A 15,549-nucleotide genomic window follows, 5' to 3' on the forward strand; every position below is an offset into this window, starting at 1 on the left:
ATTGCCTAGCTCCAACAGGAGTTCTGTCCAGGAAAGAGCTTTGTGCTTACCGGCTGACAAGTCTTCTTGGCTAGCTAATTCTGTGCTGCAGATAACTCCATCAGAGAACTTCTATATTAGTGCTTCTATATTATTCTATATATCCTATATTATTCTTTAAGAGATGCTGTGAGCTAAATAAAAATGTGTGATATTGCATAAATAAGCATTGGATTCCACAGGAGATGCTGTTATGGTGATTCTTCTCAATGCATATTGGAATATCCTTGAAACCAGGCTTCACTACACAGTGAGCATAAGATGAAATACCCCTACTTTTTCCACAACAAAACTCAACATGATTTTCGTTTGCAAGTCATACCAATTTAGATTTATAGCACAATATGTATATATTTAATATGCACTATTGTGATGTGGTACTAATTCAAAGTGTGCACACTAAATAGTAGGCAAATTGATCAAAGAATGAGATCTTAACCCCAGTGCTTTAATTAGTTTAGAAATTGTATATTGCTCACTGATAGTATTTGCAGGCTTCAGCATGGAGGGAAATCTTTTCTAATTCAGCTACTGACATCTGCAGGAATTAATTCCTGCTCGTTCAACACGCCATTTGTTTTGTATAATGTAAATAATCCTTGTATTAATGAAAAATAATCCAAGCTTTTTTTAATGATAGAAGCAGCGTTGCATGGCTTGTTGGGAGCACTGACGAGCACGCCATACAGTCCCACACAACATCTTGAGCGAGAGCAGGCTCTTGCCAAGCAGTTTGCCGAGATCCTTCATTTCACTCTACGGTTTGACGAACTTAAGGTAAGCAAAAGTGATTTTGTAGTGGTATGTTGGCATTGCATGCTGAAGCAGTAGCGTGCTGTGGAATGGGTAGGCTCATGCTTAATTTCTTTTTTCTACTCCCCTCACTTCTCTCCCCAACCTCATGCCACTTGATTCTTGATCTGTGTTATGCTGAGCGTAGAAGCTCTGTGTAGAGGCAGCAGTGTCTCCCGTCAAAGCGGTTGGGAAAAATCAGCAAGTTTCTGTAACCTCCAAGTTGCTGGTCAAAGCAAGTGCAGAAGCAGAAACTCTTTGCTCTTGTTGGCAGATATTTGGGTTTCAGTAGAATCTAAAATACACTGGGGAAGAAACAGATGGTGTATGCCCTTAATTGGAGACTAAATATTCTCAACTTTTTGGCTGCTTAAATTACCATTGGACAAAGTTTCAACAGCTACTTAGACTCAGCTTGGCCAGTCTGATGATTACCTTTTATTTTAACAGTACCAGAGCTCATACTTTGCTACTAAAAGAACAGAAAAGCTATTTTATTATATACGCCTTGAATAATCCAAATATTGTGCAACTCAACCTTGTTGCCTCTATGTTGGTGTGTCTGTTTTGTGGTGGGTTGTAGAAATCTTTTATTCTAAGTATACTAAGGATAGCTTCTGTGTTCCATTTGCCTTTGTGTGGAAGAGCGAGATCAGATACAAACTAGAAAGTATTGAATTTAGCTTTGTTATCCTCTGTTTTTGTGGACATCCGCATATGTGTACTATCAAAATTGGAGAGATGTAAACATGTGGAAGGAGGGACAAAAAAGGAAGTCTTTCGAATGCTATTCAGTTAATGGAATTTCATAGCATCACGCAGATACTATAAAATGCACTTATTTTCCACAATTCCACAGCTGTATTTTGCAAAGTATTAGTGATATCAGCCAAGATTTTCTAATGATTTTTAATACAAAAGCAAAATACTGCAGATGCTGGAAATTTGAAGTAAAGACCAAATGCTGGAAATACTCAGCAGGTCTGGCAGCAGCTATGGAGAGAGAAACCGAGTTAATGCTTCAGGTGGATGACCTTTCATCAGAACTATGACCATTCACTACTTGGACATTCATGGAAGTAACAACCACATTTCATTAGAAACATTCAGTAATTCAGTAATGTTCCTGGTAATACTTTTGGAGCTTACACTCTATTAAATTAATATATTGCATAGTTAATTTCATTTATTCTACAGATGACCAATCCTGCTATACAGAATGACTTCAGCTACTACAGGAGAACTTTAAGTCGTATGAGGATCAATAATGTTCCAGTAAGTAGATTTTTTTTTTTTTGGCAGTTGTTTTCAATTATTTATACATCATTTTGAAGGATGTAAATAGCTCAAAATGTGGTGTGAAAATGAACTCAGTATTTTGGTGTCAAGTTATAATTTACTGAACTGCATAATTGGCAAGTTGATGTTTTCTGCCAAGGCAAAGTGTTATTTGTTGGCACATGTATACATTCATAGATGATTTTGTAAATAATGGCACTACTTTCACAGCCAACTTGGTGTTAGTTGATTTTTTTAAAGGCCAGGTTGGGACTATGTTGAGAATTGTGCTAACATTGCAACTTGAAATGCAAAACATTCTCCTCTATTGATGGCTGTGCCTTCAGCTGCCTAGACCCTGAGCTCTGGAATTCCGCCTCTGTTGTTGTAATCCGCTCCCCTCCTTTAGCATGCTCTTTAAAATCTACCTTCTTGATCAAGCTTTTGGTCACATGTCCTAATATCGTATTTTGTCAAAATATGTCAAATTTTGTTTGCTAACCCTCATGAAGTGCCTTAGGACTTTTTAGCACATTAAAGGCACACACAATGCAAGATGTTGTAAACAAAATGTAAAACTCTCTAGGAATTGTGTTGTACGCTGACATAGTATAGTGTCATGCTCAACCTGCATGATTATTTAATCAAGTCATTGTGCGTTTTTAAGTTGTTTATTCGTAACTTCCTTCTGAGACTTTCTGTAGGTGTAATGATGCAATACTATGTGGCAAAACTACATGTTCTATCTCTAAGCACACAACTATCATCCAATTTGCTACTATGGCCTGAGTGGTTTTCTTTCCTAGATAAATCTGGTTCTGTTTCTCCCGAAGTGGTTTACATCATTCACAGCAACATTCCAAATCGTACTCGTCATTCTGACAGATCTAGGACAAGCACATCAATCTTTCTTTCACTTTGGCAGCGCCAAGAATTAATCTCCAGGAGTGTCTCAGGAGAAATGTGGCATCGGGTTTTAGCTCACACGCACACTGCACTCTCGGGGCTTTTCAGAGAAGTGAAGAAAGAGATGAGCTGGGTGTTTCTCTCTTGGAAGGCTGACCTCCAACTACTCAAAACAGTCCACACCCCAACCAGAAAGTCAAAACAATATCCTAAAGGCGAAACCCCCGACCATCATAAATCTTGACATAACACTTCTCTGTAAACATCTTCTCCAAGTCACCAAGGTTTGTGTTGTTTATTGAGCTTAAGGCATGTGACTTCCAGTAAAGGTTGTTTTCAAACAGGACCTCTGTGACCCTTGTTTTAAAAAAAAATAAATCCATGGAATCTTTTCTATTTTAAACACAAGTCCTCAAAAAAAATTAAAAATGGAAGCACTTTCATAACAATGTGGAGACCACCAATAAATCCAAAGAATCAAATCCACTGACTGACCCCAATTTTGGAAACAAAAATCAAACGGACAAGATTTTACTTTTATAAATGTTACTTTAACATTCAAACCAAAACCAACATAAATTAATCATGAACTAACAGTTAAATCACAGTTAATTGACTATCAGATGCAACAAGGATATATCTGACAAGCCTTTTGGCAGTCCTATCAGCAGGATGTTGTCGAACCATCACAAAGTCCTTCAGGTCTTTGCATTTTTCAAGTAGATCTCCAAGATGCAAACGCCGGTTTACACTCGATGGCAGTTTCTCTGCAATCCAAGACCCCCCCGATACTGTCTCCAACAAAACAGCGCACCCTTCTGGAACTTCTGTGGTTTTGCTCACAACAGTCCTGGTGGTGTAGCTTCCCTGGTCTCACCTTATATAACTCTTTAAGGCACTGAAAACAATGGTAACAATTGTATTTTCCAAGGGTCAGCTCCCAGAAAACCGGTTCCAATTCAAAGAGCTTGTTTTCTTAAAAACTGACAGCTCCCAGCTTGTTTCAGTTGTTATGAGTGCTTCCATTTTTATGTTAAATTTCGAAGATTTATGGTTTAAAAGTGAAAAGGAGTCCATGGATTTTTTTTTTTTTTACAAGGGTCACTGAGGGGTTTGGACTGTAAACAGTTATTGGAAGGCACCTGTTTTCAAATAATTATCCAGCAGGGGTTGTTTTTGACTTGGGTAAAGATGTCAGCAGAGAAGCGACAGGTCAAGATTTATAAGGGTCAGGAGGCTTGCCTCTTGTGATATTCTTTACGGTTTCACTTTGGTCAGTGAGTTGAGATATGGACAATGGTTTGAAAAGACAGTTGGAGAAAACTTGCCAATGGAGCAAAACCACAGCTCAGTCTGTTCCAGCTCTTTGAAAAAGCCTGCCAGTTTTCCATCTCTTGAGAAGCTAAGAAGCAAGTGTAGGAAACTGCCTGAAACCCTGTCGCTGCATTTTCCCTGGAAAGCCTGCTCAAACTGATCTTCAACATCACCTGTCAAGAACTGTTCTAGGAGGATCCCAGTGACTGCCGTCTATACATATTTGGGACGCCAAACTAAAAAGTACTTCTGACATCTTTTCATATTTTTTTCTTCAAGAATTAGCAAGTATTTTGCTGACATTTTTTTGCTCTTTTTTTGTAATCGAGTTCTAAAGAGTAAATCTCTTTATTTTTTCAGTTAACCAGGGTATATGTGTGTGTGTGTGGCGCTAAGGTAAAAAGGGAACTTTTATATTTCGATCTGTGTGTTTATGCTTTGCTTCATTGCTGGTTGACATGTTTTTTAATAAACTGATAATTTTGTTGTTTATTAAAGAAACCTGGTTGGTGTGTTTTATTCTGGGATACAAATAAGAGTCTATGATTGATTGTATCGGTAAGTTGGGAAAAATGTAAATATATGTTGTGACCTGTGGAGACGACTAAAATAAACAGTGCACTCCTCCCACCTAGGTGGTAACACAGTTCAGCAGTTCTGGGAAACTTATAAAAACAACCCCCATCTTTGCAGCTGGCATCCACTCTGCAAGATAGTCTTGTAAACCTGAAACCCAAGCTCCAATCACATATCTCTGGTTAAAAAAAAAACTCTTTCTTTGTTTAACCTGATTTTGACCTCCCAGAACATGGAGGCTTTTAGTTTCATTTTCAAATCAGGGTCTGTCTAAAAAAAAACACTTTGAATCCAAAGTCGTAGCACCCAACAGGTCAGTTGCATGCAACGCAGTCTGCACACGAGGACTCCATCACAATATCCAGATTTTCTGATGATACAAAGCTATGTGAGAAAATAAGATGTAAAGAGGCTGTAAAGGGATATAAACTGATTGGGCAAGAATTTGGCAGGTGGAGTATAATGTGGGGAAGTGTGAAATGATCCACTTTGGTAGGAAGAGTGAAAAAGCAGAATACTTTTTAAAAGGTGAGAGACTAATAAATGTTAGGATTCAGAGGGATTTGGGTGTCTTTGCACACAAATCACAGAAACTTAACATGCAGGTACAGCAAATAATTAGGAAAGCAAATAGTATGTTAGCCTTTATTGCAAGGGGTTGCAGGATAAGGAGGTCTTGCTAAAAATTATATAGGGCTTTGGCTGATTTTACACGCAGTTTGTTAGTTTAGTGTTTATTTTTGTGCAGCCTACTTTCCTCGCCCTCTTCTTGTCCTTCTGTACACCTCTGTTGTTAAATTATTGTTTGCTTTCTCTGATAATCATTGCATGACACAATTTGTGTGAGGCTATAATGGACCCATTCAGTGTCAATTTAATAAGCATGAGAAATAGTCACAGTAGCTTTTGTGGATCTGACTAATGCAGGTCAAGCACCAACTTTACTTTCATTTTGTTTTGTTATGCTTAGCACACTGATGGTTGTGTCCTGCAACAGTACACATGCCCCAAACCATAAGCCCCATTTCTATTGTATTCAACTAACTGAAAATGTGTAGATACCTTTCAACTAGATGATTAGATATTAGTTTTAGATAACCAGAGCAACAACTACATGGAGAGAAATATTCTACTTTCTACATTGTTGATTGACACTGCTGCGTTATTTGTGATATTATTGGCCTTGGTAGCAATTTTATGACATCTCAGATTTGGAAAATGGGTATATCTACTCTTTACATCTTTATTTTGAATTGAATAGTCCCAGCGTTTTCTAAGGAAAAATGCCAGGTAACAGTCACATTTCAGAATTTATTTTTAGATTATTTGAGTTGCCTCTGAGCACTGGCTTAAAGACTGATCTCTTCAGTTTGGAGTCAGATGTACAAATTTTTATGAATCCTATAAATGGGGGAGTTTTAGAGGATAATAAATGTTGCATTGGAGTTTTGTGATTCTTATGTTTTAGAACATCATTGGTACTTTCACATAAAACTCAGCTTATACAGTAATGAGGATTAAGAACTAATATTGCTGAAATGTTAATATCTGATTCCTATTCCTTATAAATAGGCAGAAGGAGAAAATGAAGTAAATAATGAATTGGCCAATAGAATGTCCCTGTTTTATGCTGAAGCAACACCAATGCTGAAAACCTTGAGTGATGCCACAACAAAATTTGTTTCGGATGTAAGTATAATGTATCCTGATTTGTGCACAGTTCAAGTAAAGAATAAGGCATTCTGTTCTTGGAACATAGGAGCAGGAGAAGGCCATTCAGCCCATCGAGCCTGCTCCACCATTCAATAGAATCATGGCTGATCATCCACTTCAGTGCCTTTTTTTCACACTATCCCCATATCCCTTTATGTTATTGGTATTTAAAAGTCTGTCAATCTCTACTTTAAACATACTCAATGACTAAGCTTCCACAGCCCTCTGGGGTAGAGAATTCCAAAGATTCTACATTCTGTTCATTGGCTTAAATACTCAAATTCATTAAATTACACACTGTACTTTAGAGTATTCACCTATTGATTATATTGTATTAATTTAAATGACTAATAATGCTTCTCCCCCTCTTTATCCCTTTTGTAGAACAAGTCTTTACCCATAGAAAACACCACTGACTGCTTAAGCACTATGGCAAGTGTATGCAGAGTTATGCTAGAGACACCGTGAGTAGGACATAATGATTCTTCTTTGTAGTTTGAGGGATAAAGTATTCAAGATATGTAGCCAAATCTTGCTGGATTGGGGCATCTCATAGCATGCAGCATTTGTTAGACATTTTCCTACACCCTTCAGCTCAAATATACTTTGCGTTATAACTTGCTGGAAGTGCAAGCTGATAGTGTGGTGAGGGCAGCGGGGCATCTAGGATCTTAGTGGACAGCGGGACCAACAGTACACCTCTTTAACCAATGAAATTTAAGGAGTGAGAAAGAAATCGAGGAATGATGGAGGAGGAGGGTAAATTAGTAGAATCGGGTACAAAGAGAAATAAACAGGGAAAGAAAGATAGGATTGAGAAAAACAGAAAAGAGACAAAGAAAATGGAAGAAAACAGATTACATTTGAAATTTTTAAAACCTGTTAACAATTTGCTACATGCAGGAATGAGGCTCAATAGTTTAAGTTATTGCCTTTCTGAGCTGCAGAGATTGATTGGTAGTCATTCGCAATTATCACTTCATTAAAAGGATACTTACTCTGTTAATTGAGTACTAATGTTCTCCAGAGAGCTTAATAGGCAACTGATGTGCAAATCCAGCAAATGCTTAACATTTAAGGGGAGGCTAAGATCGAGATGCTGTTTGTGTGAGTGAAATGGTGAAGGGACAGAAATCGACCAGCAGGTTTTGGGGATTCCCAACTCCTGGCGTATCTCTTAATCACCTGCCTTTGCTGGCTGATTTGCACATTAATAAAGGCATGTGTCATAAACACACTGGTATTTTTTCAGGAAGATTTGGTCCATTCTGTCTATGTTTGAAGGATTCTATGTAGGAATGTTGCAAATTGGCTGCCGAATTTCCTACATCATAACAGTGACTACAGTTCAAAAGTACTCCCTTAGCTGCAAAGCATTTTGGGTTGTCCTGAGGTTGTGAAAGGTGCTATGTAAATACAGGTCATGTAAATTTTTGGACACTGATTTGTGCTTATGAAAAATTCAAACTGTTAAACCAAAATTTAGCAAATATGACATCACTGTATGCAGGGCAGGACTCCATGAAAGAACCTTTCTTCATTATGGGGTTTTACTATCCAGGTTATAATTCACTGGTGGGCTGCTTGTCTCACTGCTGTCTACTGGGAGTATTTCTCATTTCAGGATTTAAAAAACCCACAATATTACTGTGGAAAAATTTTGAATATATAAATTGCTACCAGGAGAGGAGCTCTGGTAGAAGCTCACTTGTCAGTGATGAGCCCTACTAGCCTCCAGTCAGAAAATTCCCTCGTATGTTTTATCTTCTTGCATTGACCCACAGATTCTAAGTTTCTGCTTATCAAATTATACTGTTCAAAGGAAAGTTTTTTTTTTCAATCATTTTGCCTTTGAAAGCTACTTTTGAAGTGTGAAATACATTTAGTGAATAAATCTAAGCAAATTCTTGATGCAGTCAAACTTTACCACACTCCATGTTTTCATGATGGAAATTATAATGCTTGAGCAATTCTTACATACCTACTGGTGTTTGATTTGGTATACTAGCTAGCCTGATCCAGTCCAGGCTGGCCCAACTTGTGAGATAAAGTAATTGGATATGCAAGGTAATTAGCTGAAAACATTTCCATAATTTGTGATTAAGTTGATATGTTAAGTTTGTTCAAAAAAAAGGTGAAATTAATGTCTGGTGTATTTTTTTCCATTTGTAGTGAATACAGGAGCAGATTTGCAAGTGAAGAAACAGTATCATTTTGTCTGAGGGTGATGGTGGGAGTCATCATTCTTTATGACCATGTGCATCCAGTTGGGGCATTTGCCAAAACATCCAAAATTGATGTGAGTTTATTGTGCATTGCATCTAACTATGCTGCCATTATGTTTTGAAGCTATTATTTTCAAGCATTAATAAAGCATTTGTATTTGGGAATGTTCTCTACAACGTGAGTGCCAGCTTAGTAGGCAAATTATTCCTTCTCAACTAATAAAAGATACATTCCAAATAAGTTGCAATAGTAAAACTAGGCTTAAATATTGGTGTATATATAGATGTATCTGTGAAAATTAATATTACTCCTGTTCAATTTTTCCTACAGATGAAAGGTTGCATAAAAGTCCTAAAGGATCAGCCGCCAAATAGTGTAGAAGGCCTTCTGAATGCTCTCAGGTAATTAAAAACAATTGTGAAATTTGTTGGAACTTTCGTGTTCAGAAGTAAATGATATGATTTGCAGACTGACTCACTTTGTAAAGGGTTTGAATATTTACTACTGATATATAGTATTTTCAAACAACCAAATTGCAGAATAATAATTTACAGTTTAATACATTTTTATAAAACCCAGCATATCACATAGCATATTCACGGCTACCCTCTTGACCTTGCCTACTCATGGGGCCATGCAAATCCCATCAATCACAGATGAGGCAATCCTTGATCCTTTGTGTCACTCTCCACCCATATCTCCCTTCCCCCTCTTAACCTTACCACCTCCTGTGTTTGTCTCTGGAAAAAATTCTCTCCTAATTCACTCACAACAGCACTTTCAAAATCTCAACTGTCTTGTCTTTGGCCCACTGCGACATTTCTACATCTACCAATCTCCTCAACCACAACCTTATCTCCACCTTAGATTCCCCAGTACCCGTTAAAACCATTACTCTCTCTCTTATCCGACGGTTCCCCCCCAACCCCCGGCCCTCATCTCTGCTCCCTTAAGTCCGGGTACGCAGGCTTGAATGGATATGGCAGACAACTGGTTTAACTGTTTACTGCCAGATCCGGTTGGTCAGCATAAAGCACTATCTAGTCCTGCTCTTGTTTGCCAAAACTGCTCACTATTCCAGGAAGATCCTGGAATACAAAGATAACCGAGCCCTCTTTCTACTACAAACAGTCTTCTTAAACCCCTTTCCCCTGTCTCCTCCACCCACACTTCCAACATGTACGAGGAGTTCATGCACTTCTTTGTCACTAAGATTAAGACCATTTGATCAGCTGCGTCTGCCACTTCTCCTTCCCCTAGCCCATCAAGTCCAACCTTCTCTACAGTTGTCCCCTGCTCTAGCATGAACTCGCATCTTTTTCTTTCTCACCTATCTCCTCTTGTGTTATCTCTAAGACCCATCTCCTGGTACCTCAACCCTATTACCACTAAACTGCTGACCACTCAACTTGGCTTTCATGTTAGTTGACATTGTTAACGGTTCTCTCTCCTCACAGGTACTGTCCCCTTCTCCTTCAAATATGCCAACATTACCCCTCTCCTGAAAAAACACCCCTTGATTCCTTCGTCATTGAAACTACTGCTCCATCTCTAACATCCCTAACCTCTCAAGTCCTTGAACATACTGTCACCTCCCAAATCAATGCCCATCTTTCACGCAGCTCCATGTTTGAATCCCTCCAATCCGATTTCTGCCACAGTACCAGAATTAGAGATGCAAGGGATTAGGAGGAATGAGGATTTGAAGGAAATTGGTATTAGTAAGAAGGTTATATTGGAGAAATTAATGGGGCTGAAGGTTGATAAGCCCCCAGGACCTGATATTCTACATCCCAGAGTGTTGAAAGAGATAGCTATGGAGATAGTGGATGCATTGGTGATTATCTTCCAAAATCCTATAGATTCTGGAGCATTTCCTGCAGATTGGAAGGTCGCAAATGTCACCCCACTATTTGAGACTGGAGGGAGAGAGGAAACAGGGAATTACAGACCTCTTAGCCTTACATCAGTCATTGGGAAAATGCTAGAATCTGTTCTAAAGGATGTGATAAATGGACGCTTGGATAATAATCTGATTGGGCATAGTCAACATGGATTTATGAATGGGAAATCATGTTTGACGAACCTGTTGCAGTTTTTTGAGGATGTTAGTAACAGAATTGATAAAGGGGAGTTGGTGGACGTGGTATACTTGAATTTTCAAAAGACCTTTGATAAAGTCCCCCACAGGAGGTTGGTTAGCAAAATTAAAGCACATGGGATAGGAGATAATATAGCGGCATGGATTAAGGATTGGTTAACAGGCAGAAAACAGAGTAAGAATAAACGGGTCATTCTCGCATTGGCTGGTTGTGACTCGTGGGGTACCGCAGGGATCAGTGCTTGGGCCCCAGCTGTTCACAATAAATATCAAAGATTTGGATGTGGGGACCAAATGTAGTATTTCCAAGTTCACGGATGACACAAAACTAGGTGGGAATGTGTGCTGTGAGGAAGATGCAAAGCAGCTTCAAGGGGATTTGGATAGACTTAGTGAGTGGGCAAGAATGTGGCAGATGGAATATAATGTGGAAAAATGTGAGGTTATCCACTTTGGTAAGAGGAATAGATGTGCAGAATATTTCTTAAATGGTAAGAGATGAGAAAGTGTAGATGTGCAAAGGGACCTGGGTGTTCTTGTCAATAAGTCACTGAAAGCTAACATGCAGGTGTAGCAAGCAATTAAGAAGGCTAATGGTATGTTAGCCTTTATGGCAAGAGAGTGAGAGTACAGGAGTAGTGAAGTCTTGCTTCAATTGTTAGACCGAACCTGGAGTAGTGTGTTCAATTTTGATCCCCTTAGGACGGATATTATTGCCATAAAGGAAGTGCAATGAAGGTTCACCAGACCAGACTTGTTCCCGGGATGGCGGGACTGTCCTATGAAGAGAGATTGGTGAAACTGGGCCTGTATTCTCTAGGGTTTCGAAGAATGAGAGGTGATCTCATTCAAACCTAAAAAATACTTAAAGGAATAGACAGGGTAGATGCAGCTAAGATGTTTTCCCTGGTCGGGGAGTCTAGAACCAGGGGACACAATTTCAAAATAAGGGGGAACCCACTTAGGACAGAGATGAGGAGAAATTTTTTTACTCAGAGCGTTGTGAATCTTTGGAATTCTCTACCCCAGAGGGCTGTGGAAGCTTAGTCATTGAGTATGCTTAAAGCAGAGATTGACAAATTAGTAAATACAAATGACATGGGGGATATGAGGATAGTGTGGGAGAAATGCATTGAAGTGGATGATCAGCCATCATTGTATTGAATGGCGGAGCAGGCTCGATGGGCTGAATGGCCTGCTCCTGCTGCTATGTTCCTAGTACCAAAATGGCTCTTATCAAAGTCACAAGTGAGATCCTGTGTGACTGTGAGAAAGATGAACTATTCCTCCTCGTCTTTCATGACCAGTCTGCAGCCTTTGACATGGTTCATCACACCATTCTCCTCCAATGCCCTTCCATGACTGTCCAGCTCGTTCATTGGTTCCATTTTTAGCTATCCAGTCACAGCTAAAGAATCACCTACAATGGTTTCTCTTCCCATTTCCTCACTTTTATCTCTAATGAACCCAAGGATCTATCTTTGGTGCTCTCCTATTTCTCATCTACGTACTCACGCTTGGCGCCATCAACCGAAAACACAGCGTCGGTTTCCACATGTACTCTGATGACACCCAGCTGTACCTCACCAGCACCTCTCGACCCCTGCACTGCCTCTAAATTGTCAGACAACATGTCTGACATCCAGTAATGGGTAAGCAGAAATTTCCTCCAATTAAATATTGGGAAGGCTGAATCCATTGTCTTCAGTCCCTGCCACAAACTCTGTTCTCTAGCCACCAATTCCATCTCTCTCCCTGGCAACTATTTCAGGCTGAATTGAACTGTTTGCAGCTTTGGGGCTGACTTTTAAGGGACCGATGGAAATTGGAACAGAGAATGGTGGGGCGGGGTGCACAAAATCAGGACAAAGGACGTCTCTTCTGCATTTTACTGTCGGCGGCCAACGTGGAGGGTGGACTTTGCTCATCCATGTGGCGAGAAGGCAATTAAGGTATTTAAGTGCACAATTGATAGCAATTTTATTCACTGGGTCCGATTTAACTGATGACGAATGGCAACCATGGGGCTTCAGAGCCTTACTTGGTTAAACATAGAAAATAGGAGCAGGAGTAGGCCATTCGGCCCTTCGAACCTGCTCCACCATTCATTATGATCATAGTTGATCATCTAACTAGGTAACCTGTTCCCGCTTTTGCCCCATACCCTTTGATCCCTTTAGACCCAAGAGCTATATCTAACTCCTTCTTGAAAACATACAATGTTTTGGCCTCAACTGCTTTCTGTGGTAGCGAATTCCACAAGCTCACCACTCTCTGGGTGAAGAAATTTCTTCTCATCTCAGTCCTGAAAGGTTTACCCCGTATCCTTAGACTATGACTCCTGGGTCTGGACTCCCCCACCATCGGGAACATCCTTCCTGCATCTACCCTGTCAAGTCCTGTTAGAATTTTATCGGTTTCTATGAGATCCCCCCTCACTCTTCTGAACTCCAGTGAATATAATCCTAACCGACTCAATCTCTCCTCATACGTCAGTCCCGCCATCCCAGGAATCAGTCTGGTAAACCTTTGCTGTGCTCCCTCTATAGCAAGAATATCCTTCCTCAGATAAGGAGACCAAAACTGCACACAATATTCCAGGTGTGGCCTTACCAAGGCCTGTATAATTGCAGCAAGACATCCCTGCTCCTGTACTCGAATCCTGTCACTATGAAGGCCAACATACCATTTGCCTTTTATACCACCTGTTGGAGCTGCATGCTTACCTTCAGCGACTGGTGTACGAGAACACCCAGGTCTCGCTGCATATTCCCCTCTCTCAGTTTATAGCCGTTCAGATAATCTGCCTTCCTGTTTTTGCTACCAAAGTGGATAACCTCACATTTATCCACATTATACTGCATCTGCCATACATTAGCCCACTCACTCAACTTGTCCAAATCACTCTGAAGCCTCTCTACATTCGCCTCACAACTCACCCTCCCACCCAGTTTTGTGTCATCTGCAAATTTGGAGATATTACATTTAGTTTCCTCATCTAAATCATTAATATATATCGTGAATAGCTGGGGTCCTAGCACCGATCCCTGCAGTACCCCACTAGTCACTGCCTTCCATTTGGAAAAAGACCCATTTATCCCTACTCTTTGTTTCCTGTCTGCCAACCAATTTTCTATCCATCGCAATACACTACCCCCAATCCCATGCGCTTTAATTTTACACGCTAATCTCTTAGGTGGGACTTTGTCGAAAGCCTTCTGAAAGTCCAAATAAACCACATCCACTGGCTGCCCCTCATCAACTCTACTAGTTACATCCTCAAAGAATTCTAGTAGATTTGTCAAGCATGATTTCTCTTTTGTAAATCCATGCTGACTCTGCCCGATTCTACCACTGTTCTCTAAGTGCTCTGCTATAAAATCTTTGATAATGGACTCCAGAATTTTCCCCACTAAAGGAGGTGACAAGGAGGCAGGAGCTCAGTGTTGACTTCACTGGGAAGTCATTGGAAGCAGCGTCCCTTGGCAGCAAGGATGGAAGAGGGAGAGCGTTGAGAATCGCTGTCAGGACTGGAGGCAATACTGCGGGGGTGCCATCGGGTCAGTGCCACCTCAGCAGATGTGACAAGCAAGGGGAAGGGGTGGGGGGGGGGGTGCGGTGCAGGTTTCTGAGAGCCTTGCACTCAGGGAGAGCCAACCTGTCATGGGCCTAATGCACTCTGGCTTCGGGCCCATTGGGAGGAGCAGCATAGAGTGAGAGAGGTTCAGGCAAGGGTATGCCTGCAACTTGGAAGCCCACAGGAGGCTGGAGAAGGATGCAGAGGGGCACACCAATAACCTCCAGCACGCAGAATAACTTACCCTTCAGGGAAGGTCTACCAACCGAGGCTCAACTACCTGCAGATGTCAGAGCGGCAGTGTCTCCGAAGACTCCGCCTCTCCAAGGAGGCTGTCACTGACCTGTGCGTCATGATGCAAGATGAGCTGAAGCCCCTGGGACTTGGTGAACACCCTATACCTGTGTCGCTGAAGATCACCATTGCACTGAACTTCTACACCATTGGATCATTCCAGGGATCAACTGGCGAAATGTATGGAATCTCGCTGTCTGCAGCACATTGGTGCATCAAGTGGGGGTCACCACTGCCCTGTTCAGGAGGGCAGTGGCTATGTGCGCTTCCACACTGATCCAAATAGTCAAGCTGAAAGGGCAATAGGGTTCTGGGCCATACATAGGAAATAGGAGCAGGAGTAGGCCATTCAGCTCGTCGAGCCTGTTCCACCATTCAGCTAGATCATGGCTGATCATCTACCTCAATGCCATTCTCCTGCACTATCCCCATATCCTTTGATGCCTTTAATATCTAGAAATTTATCGATCTCTGTCTTGAATAACTGAGCCTCCATTGTCCTCTGGGGTAGAGAATTCCAAAGATTCATCTCCTTCTGAGTGAAGAAATTCCTCCTCATCTCAGTCCTAAATGGCCTACCCCTTATTCTGAGACTGTTTCCCCTGGTTGTAGAACCCCCCACCCCAGCCAGGGGAAACATCCTTCCTGCATCTACCCTGTCGAGTCCTGTAATAATTTTATTTGTTTCAATGAGATTATCTCTCATTCTTTGAAACTCTAGAGAATACAGGCC

At 40.7% G+C, this 15,549-nt stretch overlaps 1 protein-coding gene across 17 annotated transcripts in view; it reads left to right on the top strand.

Annotated features, from left to right (window-relative positions):
* LOC137370159 (CYFIP-related Rac1 interactor B) overlaps window positions 1–15,549 on the top strand; it is a 235,911-nt gene that overhangs the window by 209,776 nt on the left and 10,586 nt on the right. For all 17 annotated transcript variants that reach the window (XM_068032426.1, XM_068032411.1, XM_068032415.1 and 14 more), the window contains 6 exons: window positions 680–816; window positions 2,029–2,106; window positions 6,478–6,594; window positions 7,003–7,082; window positions 8,791–8,917; window positions 9,175–9,245. In XM_068032426.1, coding sequence (XP_067888527.1) covers window positions 680–816; window positions 2,029–2,106; window positions 6,478–6,594; window positions 7,003–7,082; window positions 8,791–8,917; window positions 9,175–9,245 — 610 coding nt within the window. The remainder of the gene's footprint in view (window positions 1–679; window positions 817–2,028; window positions 2,107–6,477; window positions 6,595–7,002; window positions 7,083–8,790; window positions 8,918–9,174; window positions 9,246–15,549) is intronic.

This window comes from Heterodontus francisci, chromosome 5, assembly GCF_036365525.1.
Source record: "Heterodontus francisci isolate sHetFra1 chromosome 5, sHetFra1.hap1, whole genome shotgun sequence".
Lineage (NCBI taxonomy): Eukaryota > Metazoa > Chordata > Chondrichthyes > Heterodontiformes > Heterodontidae > Heterodontus > Heterodontus francisci.